General features: G+C 42.4%; 1 protein-coding gene across 1 annotated transcript; it reads right to left on the reverse strand.

The window, feature by feature from the left end:
• Window positions 1–47: 47 nt before the first annotated feature.
• Window positions 48–16,013, reverse strand: LOC142945174 (myosin-8-like). The gene is made up of 39 exons (XM_076086587.1): window positions 15,672–16,013; window positions 15,372–15,581; window positions 14,676–14,819; window positions 14,419–14,575; window positions 14,125–14,152; window positions 13,927–14,041; window positions 13,759–13,851; window positions 13,557–13,620; window positions 13,283–13,381; window positions 13,082–13,185; window positions 12,477–12,615; window positions 12,256–12,374; window positions 11,815–11,964; window positions 11,558–11,728; window positions 11,166–11,472; window positions 10,997–11,067; window positions 10,771–10,858; window positions 10,341–10,458; window positions 10,125–10,248; window positions 9,286–9,422; window positions 8,888–9,143; window positions 8,373–8,615; window positions 8,069–8,245; window positions 7,799–7,944; window positions 7,300–7,390; window positions 6,816–7,205; window positions 6,374–6,500; window positions 6,038–6,156; window positions 5,142–5,338; window positions 4,876–5,059; window positions 4,627–4,792; window positions 4,422–4,546; window positions 4,027–4,335; window positions 3,734–3,937; window positions 3,313–3,438; window positions 3,037–3,207; window positions 2,861–2,965; window positions 2,687–2,782; window positions 48–2,603 (listed from the first exon to the last, which is right to left on the reverse strand). The coding sequence occupies exons 2-39, from the start codon at window positions 15,570–15,572 to the stop codon at window positions 2,460–2,462; spliced, it is 5,805 nt and encodes a 1,934-aa protein (XP_075942702.1). The 5' UTR covers window positions 15,573–15,581; window positions 15,672–16,013; the 3' UTR covers window positions 48–2,459.
• Window positions 16,014–19,286: the final 3,273 nt, after the last annotated feature.

A 19,286-nucleotide genomic window follows, 5' to 3' on the forward strand; every position in this document is an offset into this window, starting at 1 on the left:
ACCCTGTGGCACACCACCACTTAAAGTAATGTGTAGAGACACTGTCCTTGGTATTAGAGAAATAGTTTTAATAGTTTTGGACAAGGACTAAAACCTCATGGCATATACATTTATTTACTACATATATTACTTTTCTGATACTTTTTTTAATAAAATGGCATTGTTGTTATTCAAACCATAACTCATTAGTCTGCAATTAATCTCATGATATATATTCCATGCCAAGGTTAGTGATAGCTAAGCCACCTTGAGGGACGTCGTCTGTTTTGTTTACAAGTTAACACATGACGGCGTTCAGCTTGCGCATGTGTAGAAACACATGACGACAGCTTTGTTGCCCCATTTAGAATAAGCAGTCTGTAACTCGAGCTCTCCTCATATTAGGGGGAGCAAGTGTGAACAGCAGGTTGTTATCTTTAAAATGCATCAAATCATCTCTTAATATCCAGAAATAAGTACGAGTGTGTAGGCTCTGTAACAAGAAGAAATATAGCATAAAATCAAAGCTCAAAATCCAACATCATTTTTCAAAGGTTTATCTAAAATAAATGTAATCCTTTATTTGAAAAATTCAAAATGATCACATTTGGAGATACATGATTGGAAATGGAATAGACCATGAATACTATAAATGGTGGCATGAATATACTTAAAATATACTAGCCTAAATTATTATTATTACTATTTATCTGCTGGTACTTCTTTAGATTTATTAGATCAGCAGATTTAGTTACTTCTTTATTTAATTGCATATAGAAGTAAACTTAATTACTAAGTTGTTGAATATAAAAAATATTATTTCAATTACGAGAAACAAGACAAAGTGTGTGCATTAGCTTTGGCTAACTCTTTCTCATAGTTACTGCAGTTTGGTTTGTCTCTGATATCTAGTTCTAGCTAATTTTGACTGTCTTTTTTTAAATTGCACAATTCGGTGGCAAATACATTTTTCGGTGTCAAACAGTTACATTTTGGTCCAACTCCATTTTGACAAAATATGTAAACTACTGCGTTTTGTCTTTGTAGAGCCAAAACAAATGAGCTATAGCTTAATAAATGAAACTTTGATTATAAAATATGTGATTTAAATGTAGTTTAACCTCATGAAATCATGTGAATTCCACTTCAGTCAGAGGCTGCAGAGACGGCAGTTACTGTTCTGCTAGCTAAGCTAGCTAGGCTAGTTAGCGACTATTTTCCTGGTTCTTTTTCTTAATTATGATTAGATTTAGCTCCCGCCTTAGTTATGTTGCATACAAACATCTCAATTACTAAGATGTTGGTGCATTCAAATTGTTATTTCAGTTCCAGGAAACCAGTAAAAGCTAGCTCACCAGCTAGCTTTTACTAGCAGGTGTGCAGTTTGATTTTACTTGTTTTCCAGTTCAAGCTAATTTGGAATGTGTTCTAATATTTCTATGGCAAATTAACTTTTATATAGATGCCGTTTTGTTATTTTTCCCCAATGTTTCTGAATTCTTTCCTTTTAGTGTCCTGTTTGTGTTTCACTGTGTTTGTCCCCTTCATGTCCTGTTAGTGGACTGTTCTGACTGTGTGTTTGTCCCCTTCATGTCCACTTAGTGTCCTGTTAGTGCAAAGAACAACCTGTCAGCTCCTCATGCACCGGCCGCTCCTCCTCTTTGTACATTCTCTTCTCTTGGAGGTTACCTTCAGCTTCTCCTATCTAAGCCTCCTCAGCTGAAAGTCACACATGCACCGCCGTAACTCTGACCGTGCAAATGTCATGAACATACCAGCTGCTGCTGATTACCACACCGATGACAGGAGCGGGGAAAATGCGGATTTTGACGTGGCAAGCTGGTTTAATGCTTTCCCTTTTCTCCATTTTAGTAACTGTGACTCTGTTGCATATGTTGTAATTGTAAACTTCAAAGCAGCAGACGACATGTGCAGAGTGTTAGTTCAACATTAAAAAACGCTGAATCCTACATTTCCCATAATGGGTGACCAGATCCCATCAAAAAACTAATGTGGGACAAAGAGATACGTTTGTGTGGTATAACGTCTTGTTATCAATGCTGACAGGTCGTCTAAATTATTTATATTATGTATATATAACTTAAAAAATAAACATTTCTATTATGTGCTGCTTAAAACACTCTCTGAGATTCTCCTTCAACCGGCTTCACAGCAGTTAGAAGAAGTTTCCTTTTTATTCTTTGTAGTAGTTTCCATCATATTCATGCATAAATCTGCATAGTTTGGGACTTTTTGCCGTGTAATATTCACGTTCTGTGATAAAGTATTCATGACAAAACCAACAATTCAAAAGAATTGACTGAGGTGAGAATGAATCATATAAAGAAACACCCCGGTGTGTGAAAGCCTTTAGACTAAATAAACCATTAAAGCTGCAGCATGCTGGATCACAAAGCTTTTCTAACTTCCTTAGATCATGAAAAAGTTACATTTTGAAGTCATATAGTTTTCACATATTTCTACTCCCCTTTACCGACAACGTCGCGGCTCTTTGCTCGTAACTTATTCAACTGGGATTCCGCGGCGTCGGCTCGCTCCTCGGCCTCCTCCAGTACGTGCTGCACCTTCCGAGCTTTAGCCGAATGGATGCTGGTTTGTTCCTCCTGAAGCGTCACAGAAAAACAATATAAGAAAAGATACACATTCATATTTCCCACTGTATTGATGTATTTCTTTTTTTACTCACCGCTTCCTCACACTGCTGCTTACACGCTTTCACTTTCAGTTGCAGTTTGTTCACCAGATCCTGAAGCCTCGCCACGCTCTTCTTTTCCTCCTCTGCCTGAAACATTCAAGGCGTCACATTTTGCATATTCATCTAGTGAAGCTCTCGGTTATATAACAGGACACTAACTTTTACCTGATAAGTGAGCTCTTTGATTTTCCTCTCATATTTGCATACGCCCTTCATGGCCTCGCTGCTGCGTTTCTGCTCCGAATCCAGTTCATTTTCCAGGTCACGCACCTTAAAAATACAAAGTTGAAATCACTTTTCATTCTGTTTTCTTCTCCACAGATTAACGGCTGGATTCATACCTTGTTTTCAAGTTTCTGGAGCTCCTTCTTTCCCCCCTTCAGAGCCAGCTGCTCGGCCTCGTCCAGTCGCTGCTGCAGGTCCTTCACCGCCACCTCCAGGTTCTTCTTCATCCTCTCCAGGTGAGCGCTGGTGTCCTGCTCCTTCTTCAGCTCCTCGGCCATCATGGCGGCCTGTGCGCAAGCGTCAGCTCACTGTGAGATTTAATCTGCACGACCTCGTTTAGTCGACGCTCTGCAGTGAATTGGATGAAAGTGTGTGTGGGGGGGCAGACTTACAGCCATGATGGCTTTTTTGGCCTTCTCATCGGCGTTCCTCGCCTCCTGGACCGAGTCCTCCATCTTTGACTGCAGCTGAGCTAAATCTGACTCCATCTTCTTTTTCGTGTTCAGGAGGCTGGAGTTCTGCTCATTAGAGAACATTTAGATTCATTAAAAGTGTGAGTGGTTATACGGTCCATTTAGTTCAAGTCTCTGGTGAGATTGTTCTCTCAGCTGCTGTTTAAACTCAAGAATGAATCTCATTTTAGAAATCTTTGCTTTCTTACTGAGATACATAAAGAAAAATTTGAATAAACAGTAAGTAGTATCTCAGATATTATCAGGTTTTTAGATTATTTTTTAGTTTGTACATCTCATATCTCATTCCTGTTTCATAAACCTCACCTCTCCTCTCCTCTCCTCCACATCGTCTCCTCACCTGAGAGAGCAGCAACTGAAGCCTCTCGCTGACGTCGATCAGCTCCTGCTCGGCCAGCTTGCGACTCCTCTCCGACTGCTCCAGCGCCGCCCCGATCTCCTCGTTCTCGGCCGTCATCAGGTTGTTGCGTCGCTCCGCGATCGCCAGCTGTTCCTTGAAGTCTTCCAGACTGTGGAGCGCCTCGTCCAGATGGACCTGGGCTTCCTGGGACAAAACATATATATATATACACAGTATATATCGGGCTGACGTTTCCATGTGAACATTTTCTATGAGCGGTTTCGTTAACAGACCTTCAACTGAGCCTGCAGGTTCCGCAGCTGCTTGGTGGACTCGGCCGCCTGGCGGTTGGCGTGACCCAGCTGGATCTCCATCTCGTTCAGGTCCCCCTCCATCTTCTTCTTCGTCCGGACGGCGTCGTTTCTGCCACGCGTCTCGGCGTCCAGCGCGCTCTGCAGCGTGTCCACGGTCCTCTGGTGGTTCCTCTTGAGCTGGTCGATTTCCTCATCTTTCTCCGACACCTTTCTGTCGACCTCGGACGTGATCTGATTCAGCTCCAGCTGAAGGTGCAGGATTCTGGCCTCCTCGTGCTCCAGGGACGACTACAGAGAGAAAACCAACACTTGATTGTGGTCATTTTTATTTTAAAAACCATTGTTTAACGGTATATTAGGACAAAAACACAAACCTCTACTTCCTCCAGAGCTGCCTGGGTTTCTCTCTTCTCCTGCTCCGCTTGCTTCGCAGCTTTCTCCAGCTCGTGGAGAGTTTTAGCAGATTGCCCAACTTGCTCTGTGTTTTCTGTAACCTCCTCTGAAAATGTAAAGAAAAAAACATGATCTTCGTGGGTTCAAACCAATCAGCAGCAAAAGGACGATGTGTTTGCAGCTCACGCTGAAGGTTTTTATTGTCTCTCTTCATGGTCTCCAGATGATCCAGAGCCTCCTCGTAGGAGTTTTTCAACTTGAAGAGTTCCGTGCTGAGCGCTCGAGACTCTCTCTGGGAAACTTCCAGATCTGATTGACTCTCCTCATGTTTCTGTTTCCATTCAGCCAGAACCTAACAGAGGAGGACAGCAGCATATGTAGCCAACAAGGCTGCAAATGTTTCTGAAGAGGATTAATAAAGAAAAGAAAACATACCTTATCAAAGTTCCTCTGTCTCTTGTCCAAGGTGGCGTTGGCTGCGTTGGACCTTTCCACCTCGACCATGAGATCCTCCACCTCCGCCTGCAGCCTCTGCTTAGTTCTCTCCAGAGACGCACATTTGACGTTCGCTGCCTCTTTCATTTCCTCGGAGTCCTGCAGCCGCTGGGCCAGCCTCTTCCTGTGAACCGAACATAAACCGTGCTCAAGAGGAAGAAAACACAATCATAGACAAAGACAAAAACACGCTGCACAGTTCTTACTTCGCCTCCTCCAGCTCTTCGGTGCGTTGGATGGCGTCCGTCTCGTATTTGGTCCTCCACTGAGCCACCTCGCTGTTGGCTTTGGACAAACAGCGGTGCAGCTCAGCTTTGGCCTCCTGCTCCTCCTCATACTGCTCCCTCAGCAGCTCGCAGTCGTGACGAGACGACTGCAAACCGTGAGCCAGGCCGCTTCTTGCCTGGAGAAGTGAGAACATACACAACATCTGTTTACTGCCTGAATGAAAGCTGCTGTAGCTGCATGTAAGGATGTAGATAAAAGGTTCCTGTTTGGTTTGTAAGCATGAGAGCACGCTAGTGACGCAACACAGAATCCACCGGTTTCATGCTGTTCCCTTGTTTTTAGTAAGTGCTGATAAAAGCAAAGAAGAAGACGACTGCAGGCACAGTTAACAGAGATGAAATCAGGATTATTCATTGATTTTAGGGACAACACATTTAGATTGTACTCTGATTGTTGTGTTACATTCCTGCTAAATCAAAATAAGAGATGTCCGTATCCACAGAGCCTCCTGGAAGCTTCTCCTCTTGACTGCAGCCAAGAGTGTTGCCTCTGCAGGGTGAGCGTGCAGCGTGCATGACAGCCAAAACATCTGGATCGCCCCCTGCTGGCTTGCTGTTAGTTTAGGAAGCGCTTGATTTGCATTTCAAACTGTGAATATCGCACTCAATCATGTTCATTTAATTGTGGGAAGCCAAAATCGTGATCCCCATTATCATTCAAACTGTGCAGCCCTAGTTTGCAGATTCATTTTCTGTCAATCTAATACTCGACGTTTCCTTTGACATGGTTTCTAGCTGCTCTTCTCTGCTAAGTTCCTCAGTGAGGGTGTAGATCATAACGGACTGAACATCAGACGTAATTGTTTCCTTCAGACCTTCATTTCTTCGTCCAGAAGTCTCTTCAACTCTTCGATTTGTTGACTCCCCACAGTTTTGACTCTGCTCAGCTGGGACAGAGTGATCTCCTTCTCCTCCAGCAGACGTGTGAGCTCAGCTGTTCACAAGGAAGATGAGATTTTGTTTTGGATTATTTATTAATTAGTCTTACTTTGTATAATTTCTTGGGTCGTATATGTGTTCATGTACTTGTGTGCACTTGTTTTGTTCTCACTTTTCTACACAATAAAAACAAATAATAAAAATGGCACAAACTAACTCATGTTTCCATCTTAAATCGCTCTTTTTAAACATGTTCACATTGATAAACGTACCATTTCCTGTTTGTTGACGGGCACTGAGTGTCGTGTAATCACTGAGGGACCTCTGAGCTTCATCGGCTTTGGTTTTATATTCATTCATTTGGTCTTCAAGGCTCCTGCACAGTTTCTCCAGGTTAGCCTGAAACATTGAGCATCAGATTCAAGATTTCAAGGATCATCTATTGTCATGATGCAACACAGGGATGCACAACGGCATTCAGTTGTAACACAAAAAACACATGACAAACAAAACAAAACCAAAACAGTAGTACATTCCTGTAGTGCATTTTTATAATTGGCATCATAAGGAATGTAAACAAACAGTTCTCTGGGCAGATGATATGGCCGACATCCTCACATTAAAAATTCAAAATAAGAAAAAACAAACATTGCCCATTACCTTTGACTGTGTTTGAGCACCAAGCATCATTAATATAAACACAGAGTCTCCTACCTTGCTCTTCAGGACACTCTCTGTGTTGCTCACCACGTCGTCGACCTCCATCCTCAGCTCGCTCTTCTCCTTCTCCAGCTTCTGCTTGACCCTCTGGAGGTTGTCTATCTGGTCTCCGAGCTCGGCGACGCCGTCGGCCTGCTTCTTGCGTAGAGCTGCGACGACGGACTCGTGCTGCAGCGTGGACTCCTCCAGGTCTCGACGCAGCCGCTGAAAGTCAGCGTCGCGCTTCTTGTTCATCTCGGCCTGAGCGGCGGTGGCTCCTCCGGCCTCCTCCAGCCGCTCGCTGATCTCGTCCAGCTCCCTGGAGAGGTCGCACCGCTGCTTCTCCACTTTGGCTCGAGCAGAGCGCTCGGCCTCGATCTCCTCCTCCAGCTCCTCAGCGCGAGCCTATACGGGGGAGATCGTAGTCACTTGGTGAAAAATGTGGATTCACAGGACGATAAAGAAACTGTGTTGAAATCGGTCCAGTGTTGTTTTTAACCTGAAGCTCTTTGATCTTCTTCTGCAGTTGAGTGTTGAGGACTTGCTCGCCATCGATTTTGCACTGCAGGCTGCTGATTTCAAAGTCCTTTCTAGAAAAGAGTAAAAAAATTTTAGATCAGAAAAATGTACTTTTATTACTGCCAGGAGATCATGTTTCCGTATGTGTGTGTATGTGCTTGTGTGTCTGTCTGTCCACGGCTACTCCCTTATACAGCTGGATCCATCAGCCACATGTGTTAGCCAAACACAGCTAATGAAACTAATGTTTTTTACAATTAAACTGCTGAAAAAGCAAAGTTTTTCTGAATGTTTTCACCAAGACGTTTAAAGGTAGAGTCCAACATTTCTTGCTGATTGATTTTCCCATCGAACTGTTCAACAGAAACCGACCGTATGACCCTCACACACTCAAATGGTAATTATTAAACCTAATTGTATCCGTTATGCATTTTAGGATATACATTATGCGGTAATGAATCATTAAAACAACATCTCACTTTTTCAGTCTCTCCTCCGTTTGCTGCCGTTCGTTCTCCAGGTCCATAACGGTTTCCTGCGACAGCTTCAGATCCCCCTCCAGTCTCCTTCTGGATCTCTCCAGGTCTGTGCTCACCTTCTTCTCCTGCTCCAGTGAGCCCTCCAGCTGCAAGAGGCGTCCAAAAACCAGTACGTCAACCAGTAGAACAGGGAAACCAAAACCAGGGAACATTATGCAAATTACCCCGACGATCCAATCAAAAGAGAACTATTTCGTTGTCCAGACTTACGTCGTCAACCTGCTGCTCCAGCTTGATTTTGGTCTTCATCAGAGAGTTCACTTTGTCCTCCTCGGCCTGCAGGTCGTCTAACGTCCGCTGGTGCACCTCGTGCAAAGCTCTGATCTCCTTCGTAGACTTCAGCAGTCTTTCCTCCAGAGTTGTGAGCTCCTCTACTAAGTTCTTCACCTACGGAGAGAAATCATTCCACACAAGTTAAGATACTTTGAGGTACTTTTAGGCAACTTTATACTTCTGCTCCACTCCATCTTTGTACTTTTACAGTGTGGTATTAGGAGCTGAATACTTCTTCCACCTTATTTTCTGTGGCGTATTTCTCCTTCTCCACTTTGGCGATGGTGAGTTCCAGGTCGTCGATGTCCCTCTTGAGCTCCGAACATTCGTCCTCCAGCTTCCTCTTCTTCGCGGTGATCTCGGCGTTGATCTCCTCCTCTTCCTCCATCCTCTCGGAGAACTCTTTGACTTTGGCCTCCAGGTGGATCTTGCTCTTTATGAGGCCTTCGCACCTCTCCTCAGCGTCGCACAGGTTCTCCCTCTCCTGGAGTCAAAAGTTTCATTCCCATGTGTGTCTCCATAATTATAAATATCTATTATATTCTATTATACTGAAGTGTTATCATCGTCTCCTATGTTCCGGTTTTGCTCCTGCCGTGTCCACTTTCCCTGCAGGGATCAATGACGCTTCCTCTTATCTCACATTACTATTGATTATGTAGTTAAATATACATAAAAAAAAGCTCTTCTCCGTCCTGATCTCTTTATCCGAGAGATTGAAATCAATACAAACAGACCTCTCTGTTGTTTACGTACCACTTGGATTTGAAGGTAAAGGTCGTTCTTCTCCTGGACGATCGTGACCATCTTCTCCTCCAGCTCCTTCCTCCGGGCCTCCGACTTTGCGAACTCCTCTTTGAGTCGCGAGAACTCCTCTTTCATGTTCTGCATCTCCTTCTCGGCCTCCGCACTTCGCAGCAGAGGCTTGATCTTGAAGTAGAGCCTCATCCAGGGCCAGTTCTTCACATTCATGAAGGATCGGATGTTGTACTGGACGATGAAAATGGATTCTCTACGGAGCGAACAAGCAAAATAATGAGGACTTATGTAATAATATTGATATTTACAATAGACTCCCCATATTCTCTGCATTTCTCACGTATTCATTGAACTAAAGTCACCAGAATATGACAGAAACAGATTCTTCAGCAGACCTTTTCTTCATCATCTCCTTGAGCCGCTGCCTGGTGACGTAACCTCTGGAAACGGCCTGGATACGAGTCATCAGGACAGCCAGACGTTCATCCCTCATCTCCTCCAGCAGACCCAGCAGGCCGGCTTTGAAGAACACCTGTATGTTGTGAAGAGACGACAATTAAATGGAAAATAAGTTAATATAATTCAGGATGAGTGGGTCTCAGGTAAAACGTCCACCAAAGTCAGGATGATATGATTCTAGACTCTGGTTTAGCAGCTGATGAGTTAATTAATTAAGGACACTTTGAGCTTCATAGTCTGTATGAAATGTGCTGTACAAATCAATGTTATTATTATTAAAATTAATTTAATCTATGTGTCAGATAATGGAACAATTCAACAGAAGAAGTACTCAGATCTTTTAAGTAAAAGTAGTAATACCACATTGTAAAGATTCATATACTTGATATACTGCTGTGTAAGTTAATAATAACTTACACAGCAGTAATATATTCATATATATATTTAATATATTCACACATCATAATTAATTAGTTATTCATGTTTTGTATTAATAATCTGAAAAGTAAGTCATGTTGTCAAATAAATGTAAATTGTAGAATAGAAGTAAAAAAATAGCACAACACAGAAATATTGAAGTAAAGTAGAAGTGTCTCGAATTGTACTTAAGTTCAGTATTTCTTTCACATTCCATGACTGTAGATATTTAATGTCACAGTGAACGTTTTCACAGTTTTACTGCGAGCAGCTGGACTGGAAGATGTAATGAATACTAAGTAACAAAACGTTCACATAAACAGGAACTGACAGCGTCAGATGTTTGGTGATGAAATACCTTCGTGTATCCGAATCGATACTGAGCGTGGTCCACGTCGATGGAGGAGAGCAGCTTCTCTGAAGCCTTCTTGCTGTCGATGAACTGACCCTCCGGGATCGCACTGGCGTTCAGAATCCTGTATCTGTCGCAGAGAGGGTTGAGGGTTCAAACGCCGGTGAGTTTGTTCATGTGTGTGTGTGTGTAACAACACAAACAGAGTGTGTTGTGTGTTACCTCTGCTTGAAATCTCCGTAAAGGATCCTGCTGGGGAATCCCTTTCTGCAAATCCGGATTCCTTCCAGCACGCCGTTACAGCGCAGCTGGTGAAGGACCAGATGGTGATCCATGGACCCTACGAGGAGATCACAGTTTGGGTTAAAGGAACAGTTCAACACATGTTAAAGTAACTTCAGTCTGGTTTATTATGTTTTTAGTTCGGATTGTTTTTCATGAAACTTGGTGGAGTTGTGTTAACCTGACGCACCAGATGGTTTGTTACTCAGAAACATTTGGAGAGTCGTCGTTGCAAACCTCTCTCATGTCTGTCACGGTGAATATGTAGCTGGAGCCAGCAGCTCGTTAGCTTAGCTTAGCATAAAGACTGGAAACAAGGGGAAATCTCATCTTCTTTCTTTAGCTTCAGTCTGAAAACATTTCTTCTCACCTGGCGTCTTGGTTTCATTTGGGATGATGCATCTTACAAAGTGTGGATGTGTGGACCGGAGGTTGGCCATCAGCTTATTCAGGTTCTCCTGCAGGAGATCAACAGATTATAGTCTCCAGACGCACAATTAGTCGTCTGCTTTATTAAAGGAATGTTGTTGTTTTACATAAAATATAAATAAATACAAAATTTAAAAATAGCTTTGATCTAATTAACTGATTATCACCCTGAAAACTGCAGAAACCGTCTGGAAAGAAGAGCCCTTTCTCTTGGCACTTCTCTTACTTCCACCAGCATCTACGGAAACACAAGCGAAACAACATTCCTCAGTCTAATGAACCGTATAGTTCGGTATACTCTAATCGTAATAAAGCGTCATTAAAAAGTGAACCGACCGTCGGCTGCGGAATAAGTGGCGAAGAGCTGAGAGAGCAGCTTCAGGGAGGCTTTCTGGTAGAGCTGCACCACGGTGTCGTTGAGCGGGTCTTTGTTCTTCTCCAGCCAGCCGCTGAGGTTGTAGTCCACGGTGCCGGCGTAGTGCATGAGGGAGAAGTGGGCTTCGGCCTTTCCTTTGGAGGCCTTGGGCTTCTGGAAGATGCTGTTCTTCCCCAGGTGCTGGTCGTACAGCTTGTTCTTGAAGGAGCCGTCCGTCGCCTTCGGAAACATGCACTCCTCTTCCAGAATGGAGAAAATGCCCATCGGCTGCAGGACAGTAAAGCCCATTAGTGTTGGAACGCGTGCGTCTGTCGTTTGATTTAACATTTGTGTTGATAAAAAGACGATGCACCTTTTCAATGAGCTCGATGCAGGCTGCCAAGTCCATGCCGAAGTCGATGAACTCCCACGCAATCCCCTCTTTCTTGTACTCCTCCTGCTCCAACACGAACATGTGGTGGTTGAAAAACTGTTGCAGCTTCTCGTTGGTGAAGTTGATGCACAGCTGCTCCAGGCTGTTCATCTGGAACAAACATGGATTCAAATTAACACAGAGATTCTTTCAAAAATAGATTTGTTTTATGACATTTTTTTCATCATTTTGTTCACCTCGAAAATCTCAAACCCCGCGATGTCCAGGACGCCGATGAAATGCTGTCTGGGGAGTTTGGTGTCGAGCTGCTTGTTGATCCTGGTGACCATCCACAGGAAGAGCTTCTCATACACGGCCTTAGACAGAGCGCCCATGGCATTGTTCACCTGTAATCAACGAGGGAGGAAGTATTCACATCTGTTACTACTGTAAAAGTACTAATACCACACAAGTAAAAGTCCTGCATTAATGTGTATGTTGCATGCTTTTAACTCCTTTATATGCTGTTGGCTGGTTTATTCTACATCAATGCATCATATTCTATAAGATCATCACATGTCTGTAGCGTCTCTGTCCTGTGAGAACCTCGTATCTCTAAAAAGAACAAACAGCCTGTTCTCAGCTGAACATTTCCACTGAACATGCTTAACACTCGTGTTCAGATGTAGGAACTGTACCTGCTGAGGAGTCTGACCTTTGGTGACATACTCGTTCCCAATCTTCACTCGGGGATAACAGAGCGCCTTCAGCAGATCAGCCGAGTTAAGACCCATGAGGTAGGCCACTTTGTCCGCCACTGTGGAACAAAAACAAACACACACATGGAGATGTGAAGCAGCTGAAACGAGTGTAATGTTGTCAGCCTAACTGACGCCTAACTTCAGCTCAGACGTCTCACCCTCGGTGCCGTCGGGCTCCGCCTGCTCCTCCCGCTGCTTCTGCTTGAACTTCATGTTCCCATAATGCATCACAGCGCCAGTCAGCTTGTAGATGCCGACCTTTTCCTCCGTGTTGAAGCCCAGGATGTCGATGGCTCTCTGAGGAACATGTTGAAGCGTCTTCATTAGCGTTTTTCCTCTTAGTTCAGCAATAATACATCATTTTATTTTATATTATCTGTATTAATAGTTCGACAAACCCTCCCTCCACCTGAAGTTATATTGAAAAAACTAAGAATAATTATTTATATATTAAAACTATAAATAAATAAAATAAAAAATAATAACATTTTCATAATAATAGATAATAATAACAACAATATGCAATTCAATTATATATAGATACATACATATACATATATAGATACATGCAGAAAATGTTCTTATTGATTGAGTAGATTTAACACATTGGGCAGCCTTTGTTTTAATATATATATATATATATATATATATATATATATATATATATATATATATATATATATATATATATATATATATATATATATATATATATATATATATATATACACATATATACATATATATATATATGTGTACTCACATCGGTGGCCATCAGCTCCTCGGGGTCGTTGATGCTCAGCACGCTGATCTCTCCCTGGCTGATGAAAGGGTAGTCGTACGGGTTGGTGGTGATCAGCATCATTTCTGAAGTGAAACAGTGAAAGTATTGATTTCTCTGTTCCGGGTCGGCAGCTATGGCGCAGCATCAGATTCACAACCCGTTAAAAGAAGAAATGTTTACCGATTAAATCAGGCTTCTTGTTTGACAAGATCTGATAGAAGATGTGATAGCTCCTCTCTGCCAGCAGCTGGAAGGTCACTCTGGATTTCTCCAGAAGGTCTGAAGAAAATAAATACAAATGGAGATAATATATATAAATAGCAGTGGATATGGCAGATAATATATATAAATAGCAGTGAATATGGCAGATAATATATATAAATAGCAGTGAATATGGCAGATAATATATATAAATAGCAGTGGATATCAATGACACTGATATAAGCAAACTTACACGTTTCAATATCAGCTGATGCCAACTTCCCCTTTGTTCCAAAGTGGATGCGGATGAATTTTCCCTATTAAAATTTTTTTTTAAAGAGTTAAATTACTATTTAAGATTCACATATGAGTCTTTGTCAGGTATATTTATTTAAATAACTTTACTTTAAAATAAATAAATAAATAAAACATAAGATAATCGGATCTGAACTCACAAATCGAGAGGAGTTGTCGTTCCTCACAGTCTTGGCGTTGCCGAAGGCCTCCAGCAGAGGGTTGGCCTGGATGATTTGATCCTCCAGAGTCCCCTGTGAACCCAAACCACGAGTGAAAACCGGCAACGCAATCAACAAACCTCAGAATGTGAGATAAACGCTCTGAACCTGCATCTTGCTGGGAAGTTGCTCTTTCTTGCTCGAGTCTCCGATTGATGCAATTGTTGCAAAGTACTGGATGACTCGCTTCGTGTTCACCGTCTTCCCGGCTCCAGATTCTCCGCTGACGGAAGAACAACTCGAGATGAGCGATGGGAAAATATATTCTAGTTCTTTAAGTTCAACGGCAGATAAAGTGGAACTCACGTGATCAGGATGGACTGGTTCTCTCGATCTGTTAAAGGGAAAGAAACTGGCTGATGCTGGTGCAGTTCTGCTGCATTTGGGTCAATATGTGTTCGTTTGTTATTTAATTTTAGAATTTCAATCAAACTTTAATTGTTAAAGTCCAATTGAAGTTAATTAAAGTTGAATTAACTATCTATTTAGCATTTATTAACGATGGTTATGATGAAGTGTTTGATGATATTCTATCACTGTCACAACGTGCACATGAAGAACCCTGAACCAGTTATTCTGGCGCTAATGGTTGGACTGGACCTGTCAGCATGTACTGGTAGGCGCTGTCAGAGATGGCGAAGATGTGCGGGGGGGCATCCTGGCGTTTCTTGCCGCGGTACCCGGCCACCACCTCCGGGTTGTAGACCGGGAGCCACTTATACGGGTTCACGGTGACGCAGAAGAGCCCAGAGTAGGTCTGCAAACACACCACAAGAGGACAGAAGCCACCACGGTGAAGAGAACCACGACTCAAGTCTAGTTTGGAAACGCCATGTTTGATTTGGTGCTGTAGTTACGTAGATCATCCAGGCGGCGTAGCGCTCCTTGAGGTTAAAGAGCACAGCCGGTTCGTGCAGATGTGTCAGCAGCGCCATGTCCTCCAGCTTGTCGAACTTCGGAGGGTTCATGGGGCGAATGTCGTCCAGGTGGACGGTGACCAGCTGAGGAGGGAAGTCTAGTTTGAGTTCATTTTGCACGATTTAAAAGAATACAGATAAATAATATCACAGTGCAGGAAGAGGCAGAAAAACCCACTGAGCTTATTTAAAGGCCTCCAACTAAATAATATTAACATGTCACAATGTTATAGAGAACAAGACACGCACACACTCGACACAATTACATTTTCTTTTTCTTTTGTTGTTTGTAATGTATTGATATTGTTATATTTCATATCTTGTAAAAACATCTTGTCAACAGTATTTTACGGAGTCATATCTTATGCATATTGATTTTATCTTCTCTGTAATATTGTGAAATGTTAATATTATATATATGGAGGCTTCAAATAAGCCCAGGTGGAATTTAAATGCCTCTTCCTGCACTGTGATATTATTCATCTCTGCTATGTTTGTTTATTTTATTGTTTAAATTGTGGAACATAAATAAACTGAACTAAGATATGACTTAAAAAGAAAGAAAGAGAATTCAAAGGTCCGGTGAATGAAGTGAAAGATAAGAACAGATAACATGAGATGTTAATGACGACCCACCTTCCCATCCTCAGTCTCCACGGTGACGTTGGAGCCATCTTGGTTCCTGATCTTCCCCTTCACGTACTCGTGCTTCGGGTCGGTCACAAAGATGGCCGTTTTGGCGTCAAACGGCGAGTTCTGCGCCTCGATCCTCTCCCGCCCTGACTTGCGGAGGTACGGGGCGGCCACCCCGAATATCTCCATCTCGGCATCGCTCATTCTATCTGGCTGCGTGAAAAAACAAACAATGCACTCAACAATAATTCAAACTAAACAGATGTTTGTCAGAATTAAAGGAAACCGTGGCGTCGTACTTACCAGAGTGCTGCAGAGCAAAACGAAGATTCCCCGCTCTCTCTCTCTCTCTCTCTCTCTCTCTCTCAGTGTTTCAGAAGAACAGAACAGACATCCCTCACCACAACAAGACTTTAGCAGCTTTTATAAGCGACGGTCGGGCCCGGCATCCCGGCGCCTTGTTCTCCTATATTTGGAGATCTGGCTTCTAACGCCACCCTTTAAAAAAAAAAAAAAAAAAAGAGTCAAGTATGTCCATTTTGTATTTGGAACCAGTCTATGTTTAGCTGTATTGTGTCACTTTTTAAACGGTTTCAATTGTAACCCCTTTCACGGCGTCCATTAAAAAGCAATGAATGCTAAGGACGGCAGCTTTAGGGGGGCTTACGGTCCCGACGCGGCGGGGCTCATTTTCTGGGATCAGGGAAGATTAGATCTGTTAGGCCATCGCTGAAATTCTGGCTCTGGCTGTCTGGAGAGCCGGGCTGATCACTCGGGACTGTTTGGGTTTTGTGTCGAGGGCAGCCGGGCAACATTAGTGCGTTAGTGGAGTATCTTTATCACGACTGTCAACTTAAACCTGAGGCCTGTCTCTGTTAAAGATGTTTCACACAGTGTTTGTCTTTAAACGTGGTTTTGATACATATTTGTTTTATATTCAGCTTCAATGTCTGTAAAGTCTGCTTGAAACCTCTCATTTGTGACGTGTCATTATTTGCTTATTGGTGGAAGCTTTGGGACCTTTGGGAACATTGTTTTTATAAAAGTGGCGTGAAGTTAAAGATGAAAAAGAGTCTGAAGGCCTTAACACACTGGGGGCGTTTAATTCATTCGCACAACAAAACATGTTTCCAAACTGTTGTTTTTAACTTGAATACTTTCAAACAGAATCTGAATATTTCGCGCCGAAAAAGAAACTCTTACTTGGGAATTTTTAGGCATCAACCAATCACGTTGTGTCTTTATTTATGAATCAACAACACGGAGGCTTTGCAGTCCGAACCAAGATTGCAAACTGTATTACTCCTTTCAATCTTAGCATTAGCTTAGCTTTAGCATTTCTGAGTAGTTTCTGATCGCGAAAACTTCGACCTTCACAAAGGACTCCATCATGTTGCATTATGGGAACTGTAGTATTGACTGTTTTTGGAATTTATTAACTAAAAGTCCGGTTGTCTTGGCCTTTTTCTAAATGTATTATGTGTCTTTTGCTCTGAACTTTAAGTTAGTAGAATTCTGAAAGAAACTATTCCATCCCAACTTAGAAATACTGCTCGACATACCATAATATAAAGCCTTAATCTTCTCTTGACTAATGCAATGCGTTACTCTCAAGCCTCAATCCAACTACTACATCTTATTTATCTTCTTTAGAAACAGTAAAACCTCCACTCTCTGAGCCATTCAAAGAGCTGGTTACCGTCTTGCACTCTTCCTTTGTTAGTTCTTTGATATTTTCTTATTATTTGTTATTTGACATCTTACAGTTATCTGTCTTACACCATACATTGCATTGTTTGTTGATATGCACCAATCACCGATCCAAATTCCTTGTATGTGTATTGACTCGGCAATAAACCATTTTATATTCTGATTTATCCATATCAACTTTTATTCACCCTTGCTTGTTATGGCATTTAAAAAGCACTTTTTCAACAGAAAATAAATCAAGAATTATTTACTTTTGCACACCAACAACTTTTCCAGTTCCTCCTCGTAGCAGAGGAAGCGATGAGGCGTCCTAGAGGGAAAGAGCGGCACGATCTGTCTGGCAGTGCATCACAGACGGACTAATTGGTGCTGATTTAATAGCCTCTTAATGTCACTCAAAGGTCTGGTGACAGCTGCGATTATAACTGGCTGCGGGCAGACAGACTTACAGACCGCCGACTCGACACTACAGCGAATGTCTGCGTGGACGTTGGGCCGCGGGAGGTCAAGTCAAGGGGTCAGGGGACAAGAAAGGGAAGAGGCAGGGGGAGAAAATCCCATCATGAGCTGCTGGTGTGGGAGAGAGGTCGACGCCTCACCCCGGGGGGGAAATAGATCTGATGACGGGTGCATCTGCATCGGATTAGGGGGTCAACGGGGGAGACAAGAACCAGCCTGGAAGTGAAACTACTGCAAGAAAAAACAAACATCTAATCATGTCAGTTGTCTTTGAATCACAAAACTGATGCACAGGGTTTAAATCCGGCTTCTTCATCGATCACGTGTGAATCTAAACCGCTAAAAACAGTGAAAGCGAGAACGAGATCCGGCGTGATTGATCTCCCGAGAGGCGTCTGATTGAGATCGATCGTCCTGTCGATCTGAATGTAGTTTACTTCCTGCTGTCGCAGCTTATGTTTACTAATAATACAATGAATAAGACAGCAGAAGCTGTGCCTGAGAGCTGGTTTATATGAGAACTAAATGTTTCTATTGACGATACAATAGAAATAGAAATAGAAACGGGAGCTTTCTCTGCTGCGTGTCTTCACCTGCTTCTCTATTAAGGCACTGAATTAATTTCCCTGTTGATAATTAGTTGCATATGAACATAAAGGCAGCGTTTGGCATTGCGTTGTGTACTTTTGTTGCGTTTCTATTGTGTTTGTCTGCTTTCTCTCGTCTTATTCCACCACATGGTGAGCTGTGCCCCGACTCTTCAGTCTCAAACCTGTATGTATATATTTCCATTCATTTTTTGCAGCTATTGTACAATAAATGTATGTAATACATCATTTTGAACCAACAGCAAGTGCTACAAAACGTGCACCACAGTTTTTAAATCAAACTGGGGATGTGTTTCAATACCACCAGATTATGTAGCTTGTCCCAATACACAGTTTGTTAAATGCCGAATGCCACAAATACCAGGATGTTCTACTGCATCCGGCTAATCTGACCCACAATCCTCTGCACAGCGGAAGAGACAAGTGTGGAGCTGCTGAGAGCTGAAGCGACGGCTGTGTTTACGTTTCTAAAAGCAGCAGCGCGACAGGTGTGCGATATTAATAAATCAATACTGGCTGCTGGCAAGTTCGGGTCACAATAAATCCAATGCTGCTCTGAACGCAGCTCTTATATATGAATATTAGATTTAGATTTTTTCCTCATTAAACTATAAGTGGAAGTCGTCAGCCTCCTCCAGCAAACAGTTTAATGAGATTATCAATCAGAGGTTGACCTCCGTCTGAAAGCAATTACTCTCTCTGGGTGAGCTCGGTCTTCCTCTCAACACTGATGAGCTGAAAGAGCAGCGGTTTGAATTAAACATTCAGTCCAACGGAGAGAGATTTATGCACAAATCCTCACAGAAAGATAAAACATTACATTGAACCACAACCAGTCTGTTCCTAAATAAAGTCGTCTCTCACGCTGGGTTTTCACTCTTCAGTCAAATAGTTTTGGGACGATTACGATCACAGTCATTCTGGTAAAAATAATGAAGACATCATCCTCTTAAAAAGGCCCTAAAACACACTGGAATCACTTTACCTCACATTTAGTTAAGAAACGAACTAGTTTATTGCATCTCAGATAAACATCTTTTTTTGCGAACCAAACATAATTAAGGAAATCTTGAATAATGAGGTCACCCTTAATAAATAACTGTGTGAATCTGTTCTTTCTTAAATGATCATTTCTGTGTTT

The sequence above is a fragment of the Anarhichas minor genome, unplaced genomic scaffold, assembly GCF_050575085.1.
Source record: "Anarhichas minor isolate MPS153535 unplaced genomic scaffold, ASM5057508v1 ptg000007l, whole genome shotgun sequence".
NCBI classification, from domain to species: Eukaryota; Metazoa; Chordata; class Actinopteri; order Perciformes; family Anarhichadidae; genus Anarhichas; species Anarhichas minor.

What these genes read in the sequence shown, in the direction of transcription:
- LOC142945174 (XM_076086587.1), bottom strand. Translation starts at nt 15,572, where the DNA reads ATGAGCGATGCCGAGATGGAGATATTCGGGGTGGCCGCCCCGTACCTC. An exon ending in ATCGATTCGGATACACGAAG is followed by an intron (nt 9,423 to 10,124) that starts GTATTTCATCAC and finishes CACAACATACAG; the next exon opens with GTGTTCTTCAAAGCCGGCCT. An exon ending in AATACGCCACAGAAAATAAG is followed by an intron (nt 8,246 to 8,372) that starts GTGGAAGAAGTA and finishes TTCTCTCCGTAG; the next exon opens with GTGAAGAACTTAGTAGAGGA.